Raw genomic sequence first — 18,326 nt, 5'->3', positions numbered from 1 at the left:
CCTGGGCAGGACCGGAACCAATGTCCTAGGGGGAGTGTTTGCTAGTGCTGTTGGGGAGGATTTAAACTAATATGGCAGGGGGATGGGAACCAATGCAGGGAGACAGAGGGAAACAAAAAGGAGACAAAAGCACAAGACAGAAAGGAGATGAGGAAAAGTGGAGGGCAGAGAAACCCAAGGCAAAGAACAAAAAGGGCCACTGTACAGCAAAATTCTAAAAGGACAAAGGGTGTTAATAAAACAAGCCTGAAGGCTTTGTGTCTTAATGCAAGGAGTATCCGCAATAAGGTGGATGAATTAATTGTGCAAATAGATGTTAACAAATATGATGTGATTGGGATTACGGAGACGTGGCTCCAGGATGATCAGGGCTGGGAACTCAACATTCAGGGGTATTCAACATTCAGGAAGGATAGAATAAAAGGAAAAGGAGGTGGGGTAGCATTGCTGGTTAAAGAGGAGATTAATGCAATAGTTAGGAAAGACATTAGCTTGGATGATGTGGAATCTATATGGGTAGAGCTGCAGAACACCAAAGGGCAAAAAACGTTAGTAGGAGTTGTGTACAGACCTCCAAACAGTAATAGGGATGTTGGGGAGGGCATCAAACAGGAAATTAGGGGTGCATGCAATAAAGGTGTAGCAGTTATAATGGGTGACTTTAATATGCACATAGATTGGGCTAGCCAAACTGGAAGCAATACGGTGGAGGAGGATTTCCTGGAGTGCATAAGGGATGGTTTTCTAGACCAATATGTTGAGGAACCAACTAGGGGGGAGGCCATCTTAGACTGGGTGTTGTGTAATGAGAGAGGATTAATTAGCAATCTCATTGTGCGAGGCCCCTTGGGGAAGAGTGACCATAATATGGTGGAATTCTGCATTAGGATGGAGAATGAAACAGTAATTTCAGAGACCATGGTCCAGAACTTAAAGAAGGGTAACTTTGAAGGTATGAGGCGTGAATTGGCTAGGATAGATTGGCGAATGATACTTAGGGGGTTGACTGTGGATGGGCAATGGCAGACATTTAGAGACCGCATGGATGAATTACAACAATTGTACATTCCTGTCTGGCGTAAAAATAAAAAAGGGAAGGTGGCTCAACCGTGGCTATCTAGGGAAATCAGGGATAGTATTAAAGCCAAGGAAGTGGCATACAAATTGGCCAGAAATAGCAGCGAACCTGGGGACTGGGAGAAATTTAGAACTCAGCAGAGGAGGACAAAGGGTTTGATTAGGGCAGGGAAAATGGAGTACGAGAAGAAGCTTGCAGGGAACATTAAGGCGGATTGCAAAAGTTTCTATAGGTATGTAAAGAGAAAAAGGTTGGTGAAGACAAACGTAGGTCCCCTGCAGTCAGAATCAGGGGAAGTCATAACGGGGAACAAAGAAATGGCAGACCAATTGAACAAGTACTTTGGTTCGGTATTCACTAAGGAGGATACAAACAACCTTCCGGATATAAAAGGGGTCAGAGGGTCTAGTAAGGAGGGGGAACTGAGGGAAATCTTTATTAGTCGGGAAATTGTGTTGGGGAAATTGATGGGATTGAAGGCCGATAAATCCCCAGGGCCTGATGGACTGCATCCTAGAGTACTTAAGGAGGTGGCCTTGGAAATAGCGGATGCATTGACAGTCATTTTCCAACATTCCATTGACTCTGGATCAATTCCTATGGAGTGGAGGGTAGCCAATGTAACCCCACTTTTTAAAAAAGGAGGGAGAGAGAAAACAGGGAATTATAGACCGGTCAGCCTGACCTCAGTAGTGGGTAAAATGATGGAATCAATTATTAAGGATGTCATAGCAGTGCATCTGGAAAATGGTGACATGATAGGTCCAAGTCAGCATGGATTTGTGAAAGGGAAATCATGCTTGACAAATCTTCTGGAATTTTTTGAGGATGTTTCCAGTAAAGTGGACAAAGGAGAACCAGTTGATGTGGTATATTTGGACTTTCAGAAGGCTTTCGACAAGGTCCCACACAAGAGATTAATGTGCAAAGTTAAAGCACATGGGATTGGGGGTAGTGTGCTGACGTGGATTGAGAACTGGTTGTCAGACAGGAAGCAAAGAGTAGGAGTAAACGGGTACTTTTCAGAATGGCAGGCAGTGACTAGTGGAGTGCCGCAAGGTTCTGTGCTGGGGCCCCAGCTGTTTACATTGTACATTAATGATTTAGACGAGGGGATTAAATGCAGTATCTACAAATTTGCGGATGATACTAAGTTGGGTGGCAGTGTGAGCTGCGAGGAGGATGCTATTAGGCTGCAGAGTGACTTGGATAGGTTAGGTGAGTGGGCAAATGCATGGCAGATGAAGTATAATGTGGATAAATGTGAGGTTATCCACTTTGGTGGTAAAAACAGAGAGACAGACTATTATCTGAATGGTGACAGATTAGGAAAAGGGAAGGTGCAACGAGACCTGGGTGTCATGGTACATCAGTCATTGAAGGTTAGCATGCAGGTACAGCAGGCGGTTAAGAAAGCAAATGGCATGTTGGCCTTCATAGCGAGGGGATTTGAATACAGGGGCAGGGAGGTGTTGCTACAGTTGTACAGGGCCTTGGTGAGGCCACACCTGGAGTATTGTGTACAGTTTTGGTCTCCTAACTTGAGGAAGGACATTCTTGCTATTGAGGGAGTGCAGCGAAGGTTCACCAGACTGATTCCCGGGATGGCGGGACTGACCTATCAAGAAAGATTGGATCAACTGGGCTTGTATTCACTGGAGTTCAGAAGAATGAGAGGGGACCTCATAGAAACGTTTAAAATTCTGACGGGTTTAGACAGGTTAGATGCAGAAAGAATGTTCCCAATGTTGGGGAAGTCCAGAACCAGGGGTCACAGTCTGAGGATAAGGGGTAAGCCATTTAGGACCGAGATGAGGAGAAACTTCTTCACCCAGAGAGTGGTGAACCTGTGGAATTCTCTACCACAGAAAGTAGTTGAGGCCAATTCACTAAATATATTCAAAAGGGAGTTAGATGAAGTCCTTACTACTCGGGGGATCAAGGGTTATGGCGAGAAAGCAGGAAGGGGGTACTGAAGTTTCATGTTCAGCCATGAACTCATTGAATGGCGGTGCAGGCTAGAAGGGCTGAATGGCCTGCTCCTGCACCTATTTTCTATGTTTCTATGTTTCTAGCGCTGTCATTAACAGTCTGCATTTACCGCTGTGGGGTAGTAAAACATCAGGGCATTTCGTTGCTGCGTCTGGAAGCCAAAGCCTGACATGAAGTTATTGCGAAGCATGGGGACATTTTGAGGAGTCAGACCCAGATATCCCTGGCCTTTGAAATATGCAGAACGTGATACCTGAAACAAAAGACAGAATAAAGTTAGAAAGTAGTAGGTTGAATTATTTTTTTATTTGTTCACGGGATGTGGGTGTCGCTGGCAAGACCAGCATTTATTGCCCATCCCTAATTGCCCTCGAGAAGGTGGTGGTGAGCCGTCTTCTTGAACCGCTGCAGTCCGTGTGGTGAAGGTGCTCCCACAGTGCTGTTATAGCGAGGGAATTCGAACAGGAAAAAGTAAATAAAGGGCTTCCTTAATACAGCTGCTGCACGGATGACTGAGCATGAACCCATCAATATGTGGTCATTGTAAATGCCTTTTCGCTTTCTTCAGTGCCCTTGCTTGGTTTCCCCCCTCTTTCCTTCCCAGTAAAGCAGAAGCACTATTTGAGCAGAATACTACCTCTGGAACGCAGTCACATCAGTCTCACAAGGATTACATTTTGTTTGGTGGCTCCAATGTCCCAAACTGAGAGATAGTTTTTTATGACTATCAACAATATGAATTACAGATTTAAACACAGTGTCTATTATTTATGATAGCATTAAATATACACCTCACATTTTTAATTATGTTAAAACAGTTATTGCAGGGTGTAGACAGAACCTAAAGATATAAAGATCAGATGATGTTCTATAGCATTAAGATCTTTTTTTCGCCCAAGACAGCAGATTACAAGGAAATCATCTATGCCTGGAAATTATTTAAACAACATCATACGACTGCTTATTGCATAGAATCATAGAATGGTTACAGCACAGGAGGCCACCATTTGACCCGTCGAGCCCATGCTGGCTCTCTGCAAGAGCACTTCAGCGAGTCCCACTCCCCCGCAGCCCTGCAATTATTTTTCCTTCAGGTACTTATCTAATTCCCCTTTCAAAGCCACGATTGAATCTGCCTCCACCAACCTCTCAGACAGTGCATTCCCAGATCCTAACCATAAAAAAGTTTTCCTCATGTCACCTTTGGTTCTTCTGCCAATCACCTTAAATCTGTGTCCTCTGGTCCTCGACCCTTCCTCCAATGGGAACAGTTTCTCTCTGTCTACACTCCTCATGATTTTGAACATCTCTAACAAATCTCCTCTCAACCTTCTCTGCTCTAAGGAGAACAACCCCAGCTTCTCCAGTCTATGTATGTAACTGAAGTCCCTCATCGCTGGAACCATTCTTGTAAAGTTTTTCTGCACCCTCTAAGGCCGTCCCATCCTTCCTAAAGTGTGATGCCCAGAATTGGACACAATACTCCAAGTCAAGGCCGAACCAGAGTTTTATAAAGATTCATCGTAACTTCCTTGCTTATTTACTCTATGGGCTAGAACTCCCACTTTTTTTGCATGCTTAATGCCCACTTAACGCCCATTTTACCGCTTAAATGGCGTATAATGCCCATATAGCGCCCATTTTGGCACATAATATCGCACAGCGTTACTTTACGCACGAATTGAATGCCGAGATTCAATATTAATGCCCGCCCACTTTTTTTTGTCGTAAAGAGCTATTTACCAAAACTAGCGGCCATGAGATCGCCCAGCGTCAATTTCACCACCTCGCACACATATCGACCACAATATCACTCGCCCAAAAAACCACCCACAAAAAGTGGCACTAACCAGAACTAATCAGAGTGTTATGGACGCCATGTTCTACATCACATGTGGCGTCCTTTAAAAGGCTGCTGTGCTTCCATCTCGGGGGAGTTCAACTGTACTCTGCAAGTCGTTGGAGTTGATGTGAACATCTGTAAAAACATCTTGACCATACTGTGACCGATTGGAATTGAAGAGGTGTCTTCGTCGGGGCAGTCCTTGTTTGTGACCAATCGGTGGAAAACAGAGAGCTACTGCAATGGGCCCTGTCCTTTCTCACCCTCTCTTGGTGACCAAGTACATGCAGCAGACTCGACATCGCTGAAGGAACGCTCCATTGCATTATGTGCCCAAAGTAAGATGTGACAGACAGATGAGGAGGACCAGGCGTTACACCATCCGCAAGTACAAGGACTTGCCCGATGCCACCTGCCTTCAGAGACTGCGCTTCCACAAAGAGGTTATCACTGAGGTATGCCAGCTGATAAGGGCAGATCTGCAGCCTGCCATCACCATCAGTATTGCACTGTCCCTCAAGATCAAAGTCATCGCGGCACTGTCGTTCTATGCATGGGGTTCTTTTCAGGCCACAGCTGGCGACATGTGCGGACTTTCTCAGCATGCCACACATCGCTGCATTAGACAGGTCACTGAAGCCCTGTACGCATGCAGGAGGGACTTGATCAGCTTCCCTATGACCAGGGAGGCAGAGAGTGAGAGGGCTCTAGGATTCTCCAGAATTGCAAACTTCCCCAAGGTGCAGGGAGCAATAAGACTGTACACACATTGCGATGTGGGCACCTTTTCAGGATGCTGAGGTTTTCAGGAACCGCAGGGGATTCCACTCCCTGAATGTCCAACTGGTTGTCCGCCACCAGCAAATTATACTGGCAGCAAATGCTCAATTTCCGGGCAGCTACCATAATGCTCACATCCTGCGTGAGAGCACTGTATCTGACTTGTTTAACAATGAGCCACAAGGTCAATGCTGGATGCTTGGTGACAAAGGATATGGCCTCGCCACCTGGCTGATGACCCCCCTGCGTGACACCCACACCGAGGCCGAGAGGCGATACAACGAGAGCCACAGAGCAACTCGCAATATCGTGGAGAAAACCATTGGAGTGCTGAAGCAGCGCTTTAGACACCTGGACCATTCAGGAGGCGAGCTCCATTACCACCCTGAGCAGGTAGCTCAATTCGTGGTGGTGTGCTCCATGCTACACAACTTGGCTATCAGGAGGGGACAAGAATTACCTGATGAGTCTGACAGTCCACCTCACCAGAGAGAGGAAGAGGAGGATGAGGAGACGGATGCTGACATCAGCCCAGACTATCAGGCTGACGCTGAAGCCATGCCCCCACCTCCCTGTAGACGGCATGAAAGGGCCCATGGTGGCATGATAGCTGCAAGAGCCTTACGTCAGGAGCTCATCAATGATCACATTGCCTGAAAGAACATTGGTGTTATTTACAAGGCTGACACACTGCTGGGTGTGCAGGTCATACATCAATGGTGGGCATCATCTTGGTGACAGTTAAAGTTTAAGTTGATTGAAGTTAAGTGTGATTATACCCTTTGATGTTAAGGAATCACCAGCGTGTAATGGTGCAGCTAGCTGAGCCAATGTGCTGCAAGGTTTTGTTAAATAAAAAATATTTAAACCAAACATTAGTCTGACATCATCAGTATTTCTGTACAAACCAACCCTTCCGCCCCCCCCCACTTCTCCTCCCCACCGTTACCCCTTCCCCTTCCCCTCCTGACTCCAAGCCTCAGGCGATGCTTCATTGGGGGGGGAGGGGTGACAGCCGAAGCGCAGCTTGGACGGATACGGGAGAGGACGATCCCGAGGTGGGAACGTGCTCCAAGCGAGAAGCAAGATGTTGCTGCTGGCTCTCGTGTGGTTGACAATGGGGGTGTGTCACCTTGGGGCGCAGTGGGGCGCTCCGGGACCACTGGGAGCCCTCTGCCACCAGTGTTCCTGGCTACCAGCTCCAGGGCCTCCTCCATCCTTTCCATGTTATATCTTATTTGTTGGACAAAAACTCGCTTAGTAGGCTTTTTGCTGCTGGTGAATCCCCGTCGTGCCTCCCACAACAGCCAGACAAGCACACACCACAATCACACACGCTTTCAGTGCCTCTGAGTTCCCTCTCTCTCTCTGTTTCCTCTTCTGCGCATGTCACGATGACCTTTGACCTCCTGAATCGCGGAAATTGAGCATTGCCATGCCGTTGCTAAGGACGGCCACATTTTACAGCAGGTGGTCAAAAAAATTAACGCTACCGCCCATTTGATATCGCTCGCGGTAACAACCATTTTCAAAAATGGAAAGTAGGTGTTTTGAGAATGTGCGAAAAGCCGGCGATCTGAAAACCCTTTTATAATGTCCACACTGGAAATAACGCCCATTTTCGGGCGATAAGCACAAAAGTAGAGGTTCTAGCCCTATGTCTCGATTTATGAAACCCAGGATCCCATGTGCTTTGTTAACTGCTTTCTCAACCAGCCCTGCCATCTTCAATGATTTGTGCACATCATCATAGGCAGTCCCTTGGAATCGAGGAAGACTTGCTTCCGCTCCCAAAGTGAGTTCTTTGGTGGTTGAACAATCCAAGACGAGAGCCACAGACCCTGTCACAGGTGGGACAGATATTCGTCGGGGGAAGGGGGGGTGGGACTGATTTGACGCACGCTCCTTCCGCTGCCTGTGCCTGACCTCTTCACGCTGGCAGCGTTGAGATTCGAAGAGTTCAACGCCTTCCCGGATGCATTTTCCCCACCTAGGGCAGTCTTCGGACAGGGTCTCCCAGGTGTCAGTGGTGATGTCGCACTTCACCAGGGAGGCTTTGAGGGTGTCCTTGTAACGTTTCCGCTGTCCACCTTTGGCTCGTTTGCCATGAAGGAGCTCCGTGTAGAGCAATTGCTTCGGGAGTCTCGTGTCTGGCATACAGACTAAGTGGCCTGCCCAGCGAAGCTGATCGAGTGTGGTCAGTGCTTCACTGCTGGGGATGTTAGCCTGGGCGAGGACACCGATGTTGGTGCATCTGTCCTCCCAGGGGATTTGCATGATCTTGCGGAGACATCGTTGGTGATATATCTCCAGCGACTTGATGTGTCTTCTGTACATGGTCCATGTCTCTGATCCACACGGGAGGGCGGGTATTACTACAGACCTGTAGACCATGAGTTTGGAGGTAGGTTTGAGGGCCTGGTCTTCGAACACTCTTTTCCTCAGGTGGCCGAAGTCTGCACTGGCGAACTGGAGGCGATGTTGAATCTCTGCATCAATGCCTGCCTTTGTTGACAAGAGGCTCCCGAGATATGGGAAATGGTCCACGTTGTCGAGGGCTGCGCTGTGAATCTTGATGACTGGAGAGCAGTGCTGTGCAGTGAGGGCAGGCTGGTGGAGGACCTTTGTCTTACGGATGTTAAGCGTAAGGCCCATGCTTTCATATGCCTTGACTACATCCTGGAGTACAGCCTCAGAGTGTGCGCAGATGCAGGCGTTGTCCGCATACTGCAGTTCAACGACAGAGGTTTGGGTGATCTTGGACCTAGTCTGGAGGCGGCGTAGGTTAAACAGCTTCCCACTAGTTGTGTAGATTAGCTCCACTCCAGCGGGGAGCTTGTTGACTGTGAAGTGGAGCATGGCGGTGAGGAAGGTTGAGAAGAGGTTGGAGCGATAACGCAGGCCTGTGTGACCCCGGTCCGGACATGGAATGGGTCTGTAATGGATCTGCCGGTAAGGATCACGGCCTGCATGTCGTCGTGGAGAAGGCGAAGGATGTTGACAAACCTTCGGGGGCATCCAAAATGAAGGGGGACGCTCCATAAGCCCTTGCGGTCGACAGTGTCAAAGGTCTTTGTAAGATCGAAAAAGGCCATGTATAAGGGCTGGCGCTGCTCCCTGCATTTTTCCTGTAGTTATCCAGTTGCAAAGATCATGTCTGTTGTTCCCCGTAGGGGACGAAATCCACACTGTGACTCCGGGAGGAGCTCCTCGGCCACAGGGAGCAGGCGGTTGAGGAGAACTCTAGCGACAACCTTCTCAGTGGTTAATAGCAGGGAGATTCCCCTGTAGTTGCCGCTGTCGGATTTATTCCGCTTTAAAAAAATGGACACGATCGCTGCATCTCTTGAGATCTCCCGGCATGCTCTCCCTCCCTCCAAATGGGAAAACTGAGGCCATGTATCTGCGCCAACAGCGCCTCTCCGCCATATTTTAGCGTCTCAGCAGGAATTCCATCCGTAGCCTTGTTATTTTTGAGCTGTTTTATAGCTTTGCCTACCTCGTGGGGTTTCACTAAGGTGGTGGCGGCTCGCATGCTGCGGGATGGAGAACACTCGAGTCAAAGGCAGAGTCTCGATTGAGGAGATCTTCAAAGTGCTCCTTCCAGCGGGCCCTGACAGCCTCGGTGTACTTGATGAGTGGCCCTGACAGCCTCGGTGTCCTTGATGAGTGTTTCCCCGTTCTTGGCCAGGAGTGGGGTGGGGCCTTGGGAGTTTGGACCGTAGGTGGCCTTGACTGCGATGAAGAATCCTCGTGTGTCATGGCTGCCGGCTAGTTGTTGTATCACCTGCTCTTTTTCCATCCACCACATGTTCTTTAGGTCCCAGGTTTCTTGTTCGACCTCAGACTTGAGCCGTAGGTAACGTTGCTTTGCTGCTCCCAAGTTGGGTTGTTGCTTGAGGCACATATTGTATTGTGCACATATACCCCCAGGTCTCTCTGTTCCTGCACCCACTTTAGAATTGTATTGGTTTATATTGCCTCTCCTCATTCTTCCTACCAAAATGTGTCAATTCACACATTTCTCCATTCAATTTCATCTGCCATGTTGCGCTCGTATCAAATTTCATCTCTCTGCTTTTTTAATTATGCCATTAACTAATTTAATATAAATAACTTAGTACCTTTACTGGACTAGAATTTGAAATTATGCATTAAGTGATCAAACAATAAAAATGCTCACTGTAAATCCCAGGCTCTAGTCAACCAACACCGCCACAAACCAATTAACTGGGCCATTCATTTATTTGCTGGTTATGAGATCTTGCTGCGCGCTCAAACTGGCAGCCTGTTTGCCTATATTACAACTGTGACTACACTTCAGAAGGAGCTCATGGGTTTTAAGAATGATTAAAGCTGTGTTTACATAGTGCTTTCCAAAAATTCAGAACACGACCAGCCATTTCACAGAATGTGCCACCCCTACATGCGACTACAGTCCCACACTGCCTGATTGCCTCTCAATGACCTCAGGGCCATGCGGGCTGGCCGGGAAACACTGCCTTGCCAGCGTCTTCCACATCCTGACAACAAATTGTTAAAAAATTCCACAGCCTTCTGCCTCGGAGGTGATGGGCCTTCCCACTGAGTCAGCTTGGCGCTGGGTGAAGATGTCCTGTGGATGTTAAGGTGTGATTCTAATGTAATCTCTTGCTTCTTTGGCTTCCTCTGACTCTCAGAGTATCACCATTTGCACCCACCATGAGCTCGGGTAACAGTGGTAAGGCAACACATTATAATGGACGCACGTGAAGGAGCAGCATAGAAAGCTGCCCAATGAAACTGGGGTGGACTATGGAGGGTTTGCTACTTGGTAGAAAAAGGATTATGCTTACTTTAGCCAGGGTCCAACTCTTAATAATCCTACCAAAATATTATAAAAGTCAAGCGCATTTATTTTCCCCTCGGCGGTCAGAATGGTTTTCTAACAACCAGACAATGTACAGTCACAGAGGCAGATACAGATGGACAGATAATGGTAAACATTAGTAAAATGCAGGCAGCCTCCAGTAAAAATCAGTTCAGGCTTTATTGTAATGATTGCTAAACTACAACAGTCATTCCAAAAAAAAATGAAAACTGTCCCATTTCTGTTTCTTTAAAATTCATTCGCGGGATGTGGGTATCGCTGGTAAGGCCGGCATTTAATGTCCATCCCTAATTGCCCTTGAGAAAGTGGTGGTGAGCCGCCTTTTTGAACCGTTGCAGTCTGTGAGATGCATCTTGGTACAACTGAGTGGCTTGCTTGGCCATTAAGAGTCAACCACAAATAAGCCAGACCGGGTAAGGACGGCAGATTTCCTTCCCTAAAGGATGTTAGTGAACCAGATGGGTTTTTACAACAGTCCGGTAGGTTCATGCTTTCTATTACCGAAACAAGTACTAGCTTTCTTTAAATTCCAGATTTATTTAATTAATGGCATTTGAATTCCCCAGCTGCCGTGGTGGAATTTGAACTCATGTACTCTGGATCATTAGTCCAGGCCTCTGGATTACTGGTCTGGTAACGTACCCACTTGCTACCGTTGCCATTCAGTGACAGCAGCTCAAGGCAAGACTCACCAGTAGGTTTGGAGAACACCCGTAACTGACGCCGATGGTCTTCTCACGTTTCAGGTCGAGATTTTTGTCCAGGGCCTTCACACTTCGCATGCAGCCTTTGATAGACCCACCCGCGGGGAATCGACTCCTCAGACTGGAAGGGAAAGCATATTTCAGTTAAGACAAAGTTAATTTAAAACAAACCTAGGACTTTTCTGATCTGTGCAGATCAGTACTATAAGAACATAAGAAATAGGAGCAGGAGTAGGCCACCTGGCTCCTTGAGCCTGCTCCGCCATTCAATAAGATCTTGGCTGATCTGATCATGGACTCAGCTCCACTTTCCTGCTCGCTCCCCACAACCCTTTATGCCCTTATCGCTCAAAAATCTGTCTATCTCCGCCTTAAATATATTCAATGACCCAGCCTCCACAGCTCTCTGGGGCAGAGAATTCCACAGATTTACAACCCTCCGAGAGAAGAAATTCCTCCTCATCGCAGTTTTAAATGAGCAGTCCCTTATTCAGAGACTATGCCCCCTAGTTTTAGTCTCCCCTATGAGTGGAAATATCCTTTCTACATCCAACTTGTAGAGCCCGCTCATTATCTTATATGTTTCGATAAGAACACCTCTCATTCTTCTGAACTCCAATGAGTATAGTCCCAACCTACTCAACCTAGCTTCATAAATTAACTCTCTCATCTCCAGAATCAATCTAGTGAACCTTCTCTGAACAGTTTCCAATGCAAGTATATCCTTCCTTGAATATGGAGACCAGAACTGTATGCAGTACTCCAGGTGTGACCTCACCAATACCCTGTACACGAGTAGAGCGCTTGCTTTGGGAGTCTCGAGTCTGGCATGCGAACTATGTGGCCTGCCCAGCGGAGCTGACCAAGTGTGGTCAGTGCTTCGATGCTGGAGATGTTGGCCTGGTCGAAGACGCTAACGTTGGTGCGTCTGTCCTCCCAGGGGATTTGTAGGATCTTGCGGAGACATCGTTGGTGGTATTTCTCCAGCAACTTGAGGTGTCTACTGTACATGGTCCATGTTTCTGAGCCATACAGGAGGGCAGGTATTACTACAGCCCTGTAGACCATGAGCTTGGTGGCAGTTTTGAGGACCTGGTCTTCAAACACTCTTTTCCAAAGGTGGGCAGCGGAAACGTTAAAAGGACACCCTCAAAACCTTCCTGATAAAATGCAACATCCCCACTGACACCTGGGAGTCTCTGGCCAAAGGCCACCCTAAGTGGAGGAAGTGCATCCGGGAGGGCATTGAGCACCTCGAGTCTGATTGTTGAGAGCATGCAGAAATCAAGCGCAGGCAGCGGAAAGAGCGTGCGGAAAACCAGTCCCACTCACCCCTTCCCTCAACGACTATCTGTCCCACCTGTGACAGAGACTGTGGTTCTCGTATTGGACTGTTCAGCCACCTAAGAACTCATGTTAAGAGCGGAAGCAAGTCTTCCTCGATTCTGAGGGACTGCCTAGATGATGATGGCCCTGTACAGTTGCAGCAGGACTTCTCTGCTTTTAGAAACATAGAAACATAGAAACATAGAAAATAGGTGCAGGAGCAGGCCATTCAGCCCTTCTAGCCTGCACCGCCATTCAATGAGTTCATGGCTGAACATGAAACTTCAGTACCCCCTTCCTGCTTTCTCGCCATAACCCTTGATCCCCCGAGTAGTAAGGACTTCATCTAACTCCCTTTTGAATATATTTAGTGAATTGGCCTCAACTACTTTCTGTGGTAGAGAATTCCACAGGTTCACCACTCTCTGGGTGAAGAAGTTTCTCCTCATCTCGGTCCTAAATGGCTTACCCCTTATCCTCAGACTGTGACCCCTGGTTCTGGACTTCACCAACATTGGGAACATTCTTTCTGCATCTAACCTGTCTAAACCCGTCAGAATTTTAAACGTTTCTATGAGGTCCCCTCTCATTCTTCTGAACTCCAGTGAATACAAGCCCAGTTGATCCAATCTTTCTTGATAGGTCAGTCCCGCCATCCCGGGAATCAGTCTGGTGAACCTTCGCTGCACTCCCTCAATAGCAAGAATGTCCTTCCTCAAGTTAGGAGACCAAAACTGTACACAATACTCCAGGTGTGGCCTCACCAAGGCCCTGTACAACTGTAGCAACACCTCCCTGCCCCTGTATTCAAATCCCCTCGCTATGAAGGCCAACATGCCATTTGCTTTCTTAACCGCCTGCTGTACCTGCATGCCAACCTTCAATGACTGATGTACCATGACACCCAGGTCTCGTTGCACCTTCCCTTTTCCTAATCTGTCACCATTCAGATAATAGTCTGTCTCTCTGTTTTTACCACCAAAGTGGATAACCTCACATTTATCCACATTATACTTCATCTGCCATGCATTTGCCCACTCACCTAACCTATCCAAGTCACTCTGCAGCCTAATAGCATCCTCCTCGCAGCTCACTCTGCCACCCAACTTAGTATCATCCGCAAATTTGGAGATACTGCATTTAATCCCCTCGTCTAAATCATTAATGTACAATGTAAACAGCTGGGGCCCCAGCACAGAACCTTGCGGCACTCCACTAGTCACTGCCTGCCATTCTGAAAAGTACCCGTTTACTCCTACTCTTTGCTTCCTGTCTGACAACCAGTTCTCAATCTACGTCAGCACACTAACCCCAATCCCATGTGCTTTAACTTTGCACATTAATCTCTTGTGTGGGACCTTGTCGAAAGCCTTCTGAAAGTCCAAATATACCACATCAACTGGTTCTCCTTTGTCCACTTTACTGGAAACATCCTCAAAAAATTCCAGAAGATTTGTCAAGCATGATTTCCCTTTCACAAATCCATGCTGACTTGGACCTATCATGTCACCATTTTCCAGATGCACTGCTATGACATCCTTAATAATTGATTCCATCATTTTACCCACTACTGAGGTCAGGCTGACCGGTCTATAATTCCCTGTTTTCTCTCTCCCTCCTTTTTTAAAAAGTGGGGTTACATTGGCTACCCTCCACTCCATAGGAACTGATCCAGAGTCAATGGAATGTTGGAAAATGACTGTCAATGCATCCGCTATTTCCAAGGCCACCTCCTTAAGTACTCTAGGATGCAGTCCATCAGGCCCTGGGGATTTATTGGCCTTCAATCCCATCAATTTCCCCAACACAATTTCCCGACTAATAAAGATTTCCCTCAGTTCCCCTTCCTTACTAGACCCTCTGACCCCTTTTATATCCGGAAGGTTGTTTGTATCCTCCTTAGTGAATACCGAACCAAAGTACTTGTTCAATTGGTCCGCCATTTCTTTGTTCCCCGTTATGACTTCCCCTGATTCTGACTGCAGGGGACCTATGTTTGTCTTCACCAACCTTTTTCTCTTTACATACCTATAGAAACTTTTGCAATCCGCCTTAATGTTCCCTGCAAGCTTCTTCTCGTACTCCATTTTCCCTGTCCTAATCAAACCCTTTGTCCTCCTCTGCTGAGTTCTAAATTATACTCTATCCCCCTTGTAATAAAGACCAACATTCCATTTGCTTTCCTGATTACTTCTTGTACCTGCATACTAACTTTTTGTGTTTCATGCACAAGGACCCCAGGTCCCTCTGTACTGAAGCACTTTGCAATTTTTCTCCATTTAAATTATAATTTGCTTTTCTATCTTTTCTGCTAAAGTGAATAACCTCACATTTTCCTACGTTATACTCCATCTGCCAAATTTTTGCCCACTCACTCACTTAGCCTGTCTATATCCCTTTGCAGATTTTTTTGTGTCCTCCTCACAATTTAGTTTCCCACCCATCTCTCATTGGTGAGTAACCCACCACATACTCGTCAATGGGAGAGATTATGCTCCAACAACAATTAGAAAGGGATGCGTGTGGCACAAGGGAGGAAAGGAGGGGTTCTGAACAGTCACGTCGGCTCATACTGATTTTAAGAATTAATATGACAGACAGTCTAACAATTTGCTGAATCTCATCTATTCTGTTGAAGTATAAATGAGTTGCCTGTCTCTACTACAGAGCAGTGCACAGCGTTGAAACACCCATCCAGCCGAGAGAATAGAGGGCCTCACCAGCAGATACTGTCTGTTTAAAATTCCTGGTTTGGAGGAAAGCAGAAATCAGGATTTGTGCCCATAGCAGGGTGTCGGAATTTGAAGCAGAACCCGGATCCTCTACTGCTTAATCCAGATTGGCGCAGAGACTGGGTGGGGGATTTCTATATGCCCCTTTTATGTCTAGGAGACGCTTTGAAAGCATGACAGGGAGAACTCCCTGCCTACTACGTGAATTCTCCCCTTTGCATCATCCTTAGGCTTACTGGACGGCAAGCCGGCTTAGAACAGGCCTCAAAAGCCTGAAAATAGGTGCCATGACAAAGGTAATCAATGCCAGAGAGAATCCATTAACTTATAACGACGGCTCCTATTTCTCTTTGGGGAAAAAGTCTCTTAGGCCCGATTAGGGCCTCTTGCTCCCCTCATTGGAATGGTTTACCAGCAGGTACTCAGGCCCTCTGCTGAACCTGTACAAAAACGTGGGCTGCCTACTCCGATTATCTGAATGACTTTACAGGTAAGATCCAGCTGTTCTGACGTAGGTTGAAATCACTGACCTCTGTCTTTCAAGTGCTGAATGACTGACCTGTGGTATATTTCCAAGCTTTGTCTTTCAGATAATCCAACACATGTATTTTATCCATTTTATCTCTATAATTATTCAAAAAACTTGAACATTTGCCAAGTTGGAAATGTAGAACCAAAAATATGCTAAGTCCAGTAGGTAAACAAAGGGTGGGTGGGACAGGGGACGCGACATCTTTGCTTTATTCAAGGAATGCAACATACCTTTAACAGATGCACAAAATACTACATGCCAGCTCAGCCCCCCCCACCCCCACCCCTCTGACCCTTACCTATCTGGGAGTTTCTGTACAGGAACACCACCGAGATAGTATTCAGAAATTGAAGGGCGCGATGCATCCCGCTCACAGGAAAGAACGGTTTTCCTGTCCATACGCACATAAATCTTCACTTTTTTTGAAAATACCATAATTATCTGTATCTGTAAAAACAAATGATCATTGCGTAAATTGAATGTGTGCAAGGGCAGGTGGAATCTGTTTTGCTGAACTATAACAAGACTGTGTGGAAGGCCTTCTTTCATAATGAAAGCTCCTTCTATTTGTGGGCGACTCTGAACAGCACTCAGATTTAAAGCTGTATCACCCCAAACTCACCACTCAGTGTAATAGCTGTGGCTCAGTGGTAGCACCCTCGCCTCTAAGTCAGAAGGTTGTGGGTTCGAGTCCCACTCCAGAGACTTGAGCACATAAATATAGGCTGACACTCTAGTGGAGTGCTGCACTGTCGGAGGTGCTGTCTACTGGATGGGATGTTAAACCGAGGCCCCGTCTGCCCTCTCAGGTGGATGTAAATGATCCCACGGCACTATTTCAAAGAGCAGGGGAGTTATCCCTGGTGTACTGGCCAATATTTATCCCTCACTAAAACAGATGATCTGGTCATTATCACATTACTGTTTATAGAAGCTTGCGGTTCATTAATTGGCTGCCATGTTTCCTACATTACAACAGTGACTACACTTCACAAAGTATTTCATTGGCTGTAAAGTACTTTGGGACATCCGGTGGCTGTGAAAGGTGCTATATAAATGCAATGCTTTCTTTTTTCCGGTTAAAATCTGAACTTAAATATAATTTTACAATATTAAAGTGAAAATATGGATGGTGTTAAAAATAACTTAAAACATTTTTTTCTGCTCAATGCCAGCCGTGGTGCCACTTTAGTGGAAAAGATCTGAAGTATTTTTTAAAAATGAGCTACTGCTATGCGTGGCACTGAATGTATTCTAGACTGCCCGACTAGACGCCTCGAAAACTATTGCTGGGAAAGTAAACCATCAACTACGGCGTTGTGACTGATTCGAGATCAGCTGTTCTAGTCGGGGAGCTGAATGTGATTAGAAGCAATTTCTGTCGAGGTGGTGATGTCTCGCTAAATAACTGTCTCACTGCAGCTTCATGTCAGGGTACTAATCACCGTGGTAACAGCTCAGCCCATTACATTCCAGGCCGTAACCACAGCCCGCATTGCTAGCTCCTCTATCCGCCTGCCTGCCTTCCTTCCATGCCTTAGATAATGGCACGGTCCATTTAACACATGTACAATGCCTCTGCTGTCTCCCTCAGGAGCTAATGCACATAGTGGCAGAGGACCATAGAGTGTGTGACTCACTTCCAAACAGACTTGCCCATTGCTGTTGGCGGGGGGGGGGGGGAGCTCAGTGAAAATGCACGTTAGTTTTACTGCAAAATTAATTTATTCAAGGCTCTTCTGCCGCTTCTAAAACGCACAATAATTCAGTGCAGCAGTTAACGCGGATTAAATAAAAATGACATGCTTAAGGATAAAGAGCATATATATTTTCAGGCAATCGGTTTGAATGAGGAAGAAAGGGAAATCAGTGGCCTGTTGAAGGTGGATGAATACACCCTCTAGGGGAAGCCTGATGCTAAATGCTAATCAAGACTGTTGTTCTAACATAGCTCTCTTCAGCAAGAATTCAATTGTTTGATGGTCATTTCTCCCTTGAAGCTCCCTCCCTTGTTCCTTTTAAGCTCGAAATGCATCGTCCTGAATGCTATTCCTCCTTTCTGCAACCTCAACGCGTTGAACTAAAGACTCAGTCACTACTCTAACATCATTTCCCAAGGCCTCAGTCTGCCCTCACACAGCCGATTTACACGTTATCAAATCAAAGCTTGGTGCCATCTAACCACTGCTTCCCGATTTACCCCGGGGCCCAAACCTGGTGCACCTGCTACCTTTTTCAAAGTTTTTTTTACCGCCGTTTCGGATGAGGTTACCTCTTTCCCGAAATTTAGCTCTTTGTCTTTTTTTTTTTAAGCGGCCAGGAAGTCGGCCTTAAAGGGGGCGGAAGTGCGGCGGGAAGTGCTGGTGAGGGGCGGGAGTGGAGGCGGGACGGATCCTCTGCCGCTGTCACTCAGCAGGCGGAGCGGTGGTGATGTCATTGCGCATGTGCGTCACCGCGTATCTCGCCTCC

The 18,326-nt window shown here is 46.8% G+C and overlaps 1 protein-coding gene across 1 annotated transcript in view; it reads right to left on the bottom strand.

The window, feature by feature from the left end:
* Positions 1-18,326, bottom strand: part of lama5 (laminin, alpha 5) — a 360,316-nt gene that overhangs the window by 27,536 nt on the left and 314,454 nt on the right. The window contains exons 67-69 of the mRNA XM_070896270.1: positions 16,156-16,304; positions 11,256-11,388; positions 3,180-3,323 (exon numbers count right to left, since the gene is read on the bottom strand). Coding sequence (XP_070752371.1) covers positions 3,180-3,323; positions 11,256-11,388; positions 16,156-16,304 — 426 coding nt within the window. The remainder of the gene's footprint in view (positions 1-3,179; positions 3,324-11,255; positions 11,389-16,155; positions 16,305-18,326) is intronic.

This window comes from Pristiophorus japonicus, chromosome 12 (genome assembly GCF_044704955.1).
Source record: "Pristiophorus japonicus isolate sPriJap1 chromosome 12, sPriJap1.hap1, whole genome shotgun sequence".
Classification (NCBI taxonomy): Eukaryota; Metazoa; Chordata; class Chondrichthyes; family Pristiophoridae; genus Pristiophorus; species Pristiophorus japonicus.
This window is presented reverse-complemented; position numbering and strand designations above follow the sequence as displayed.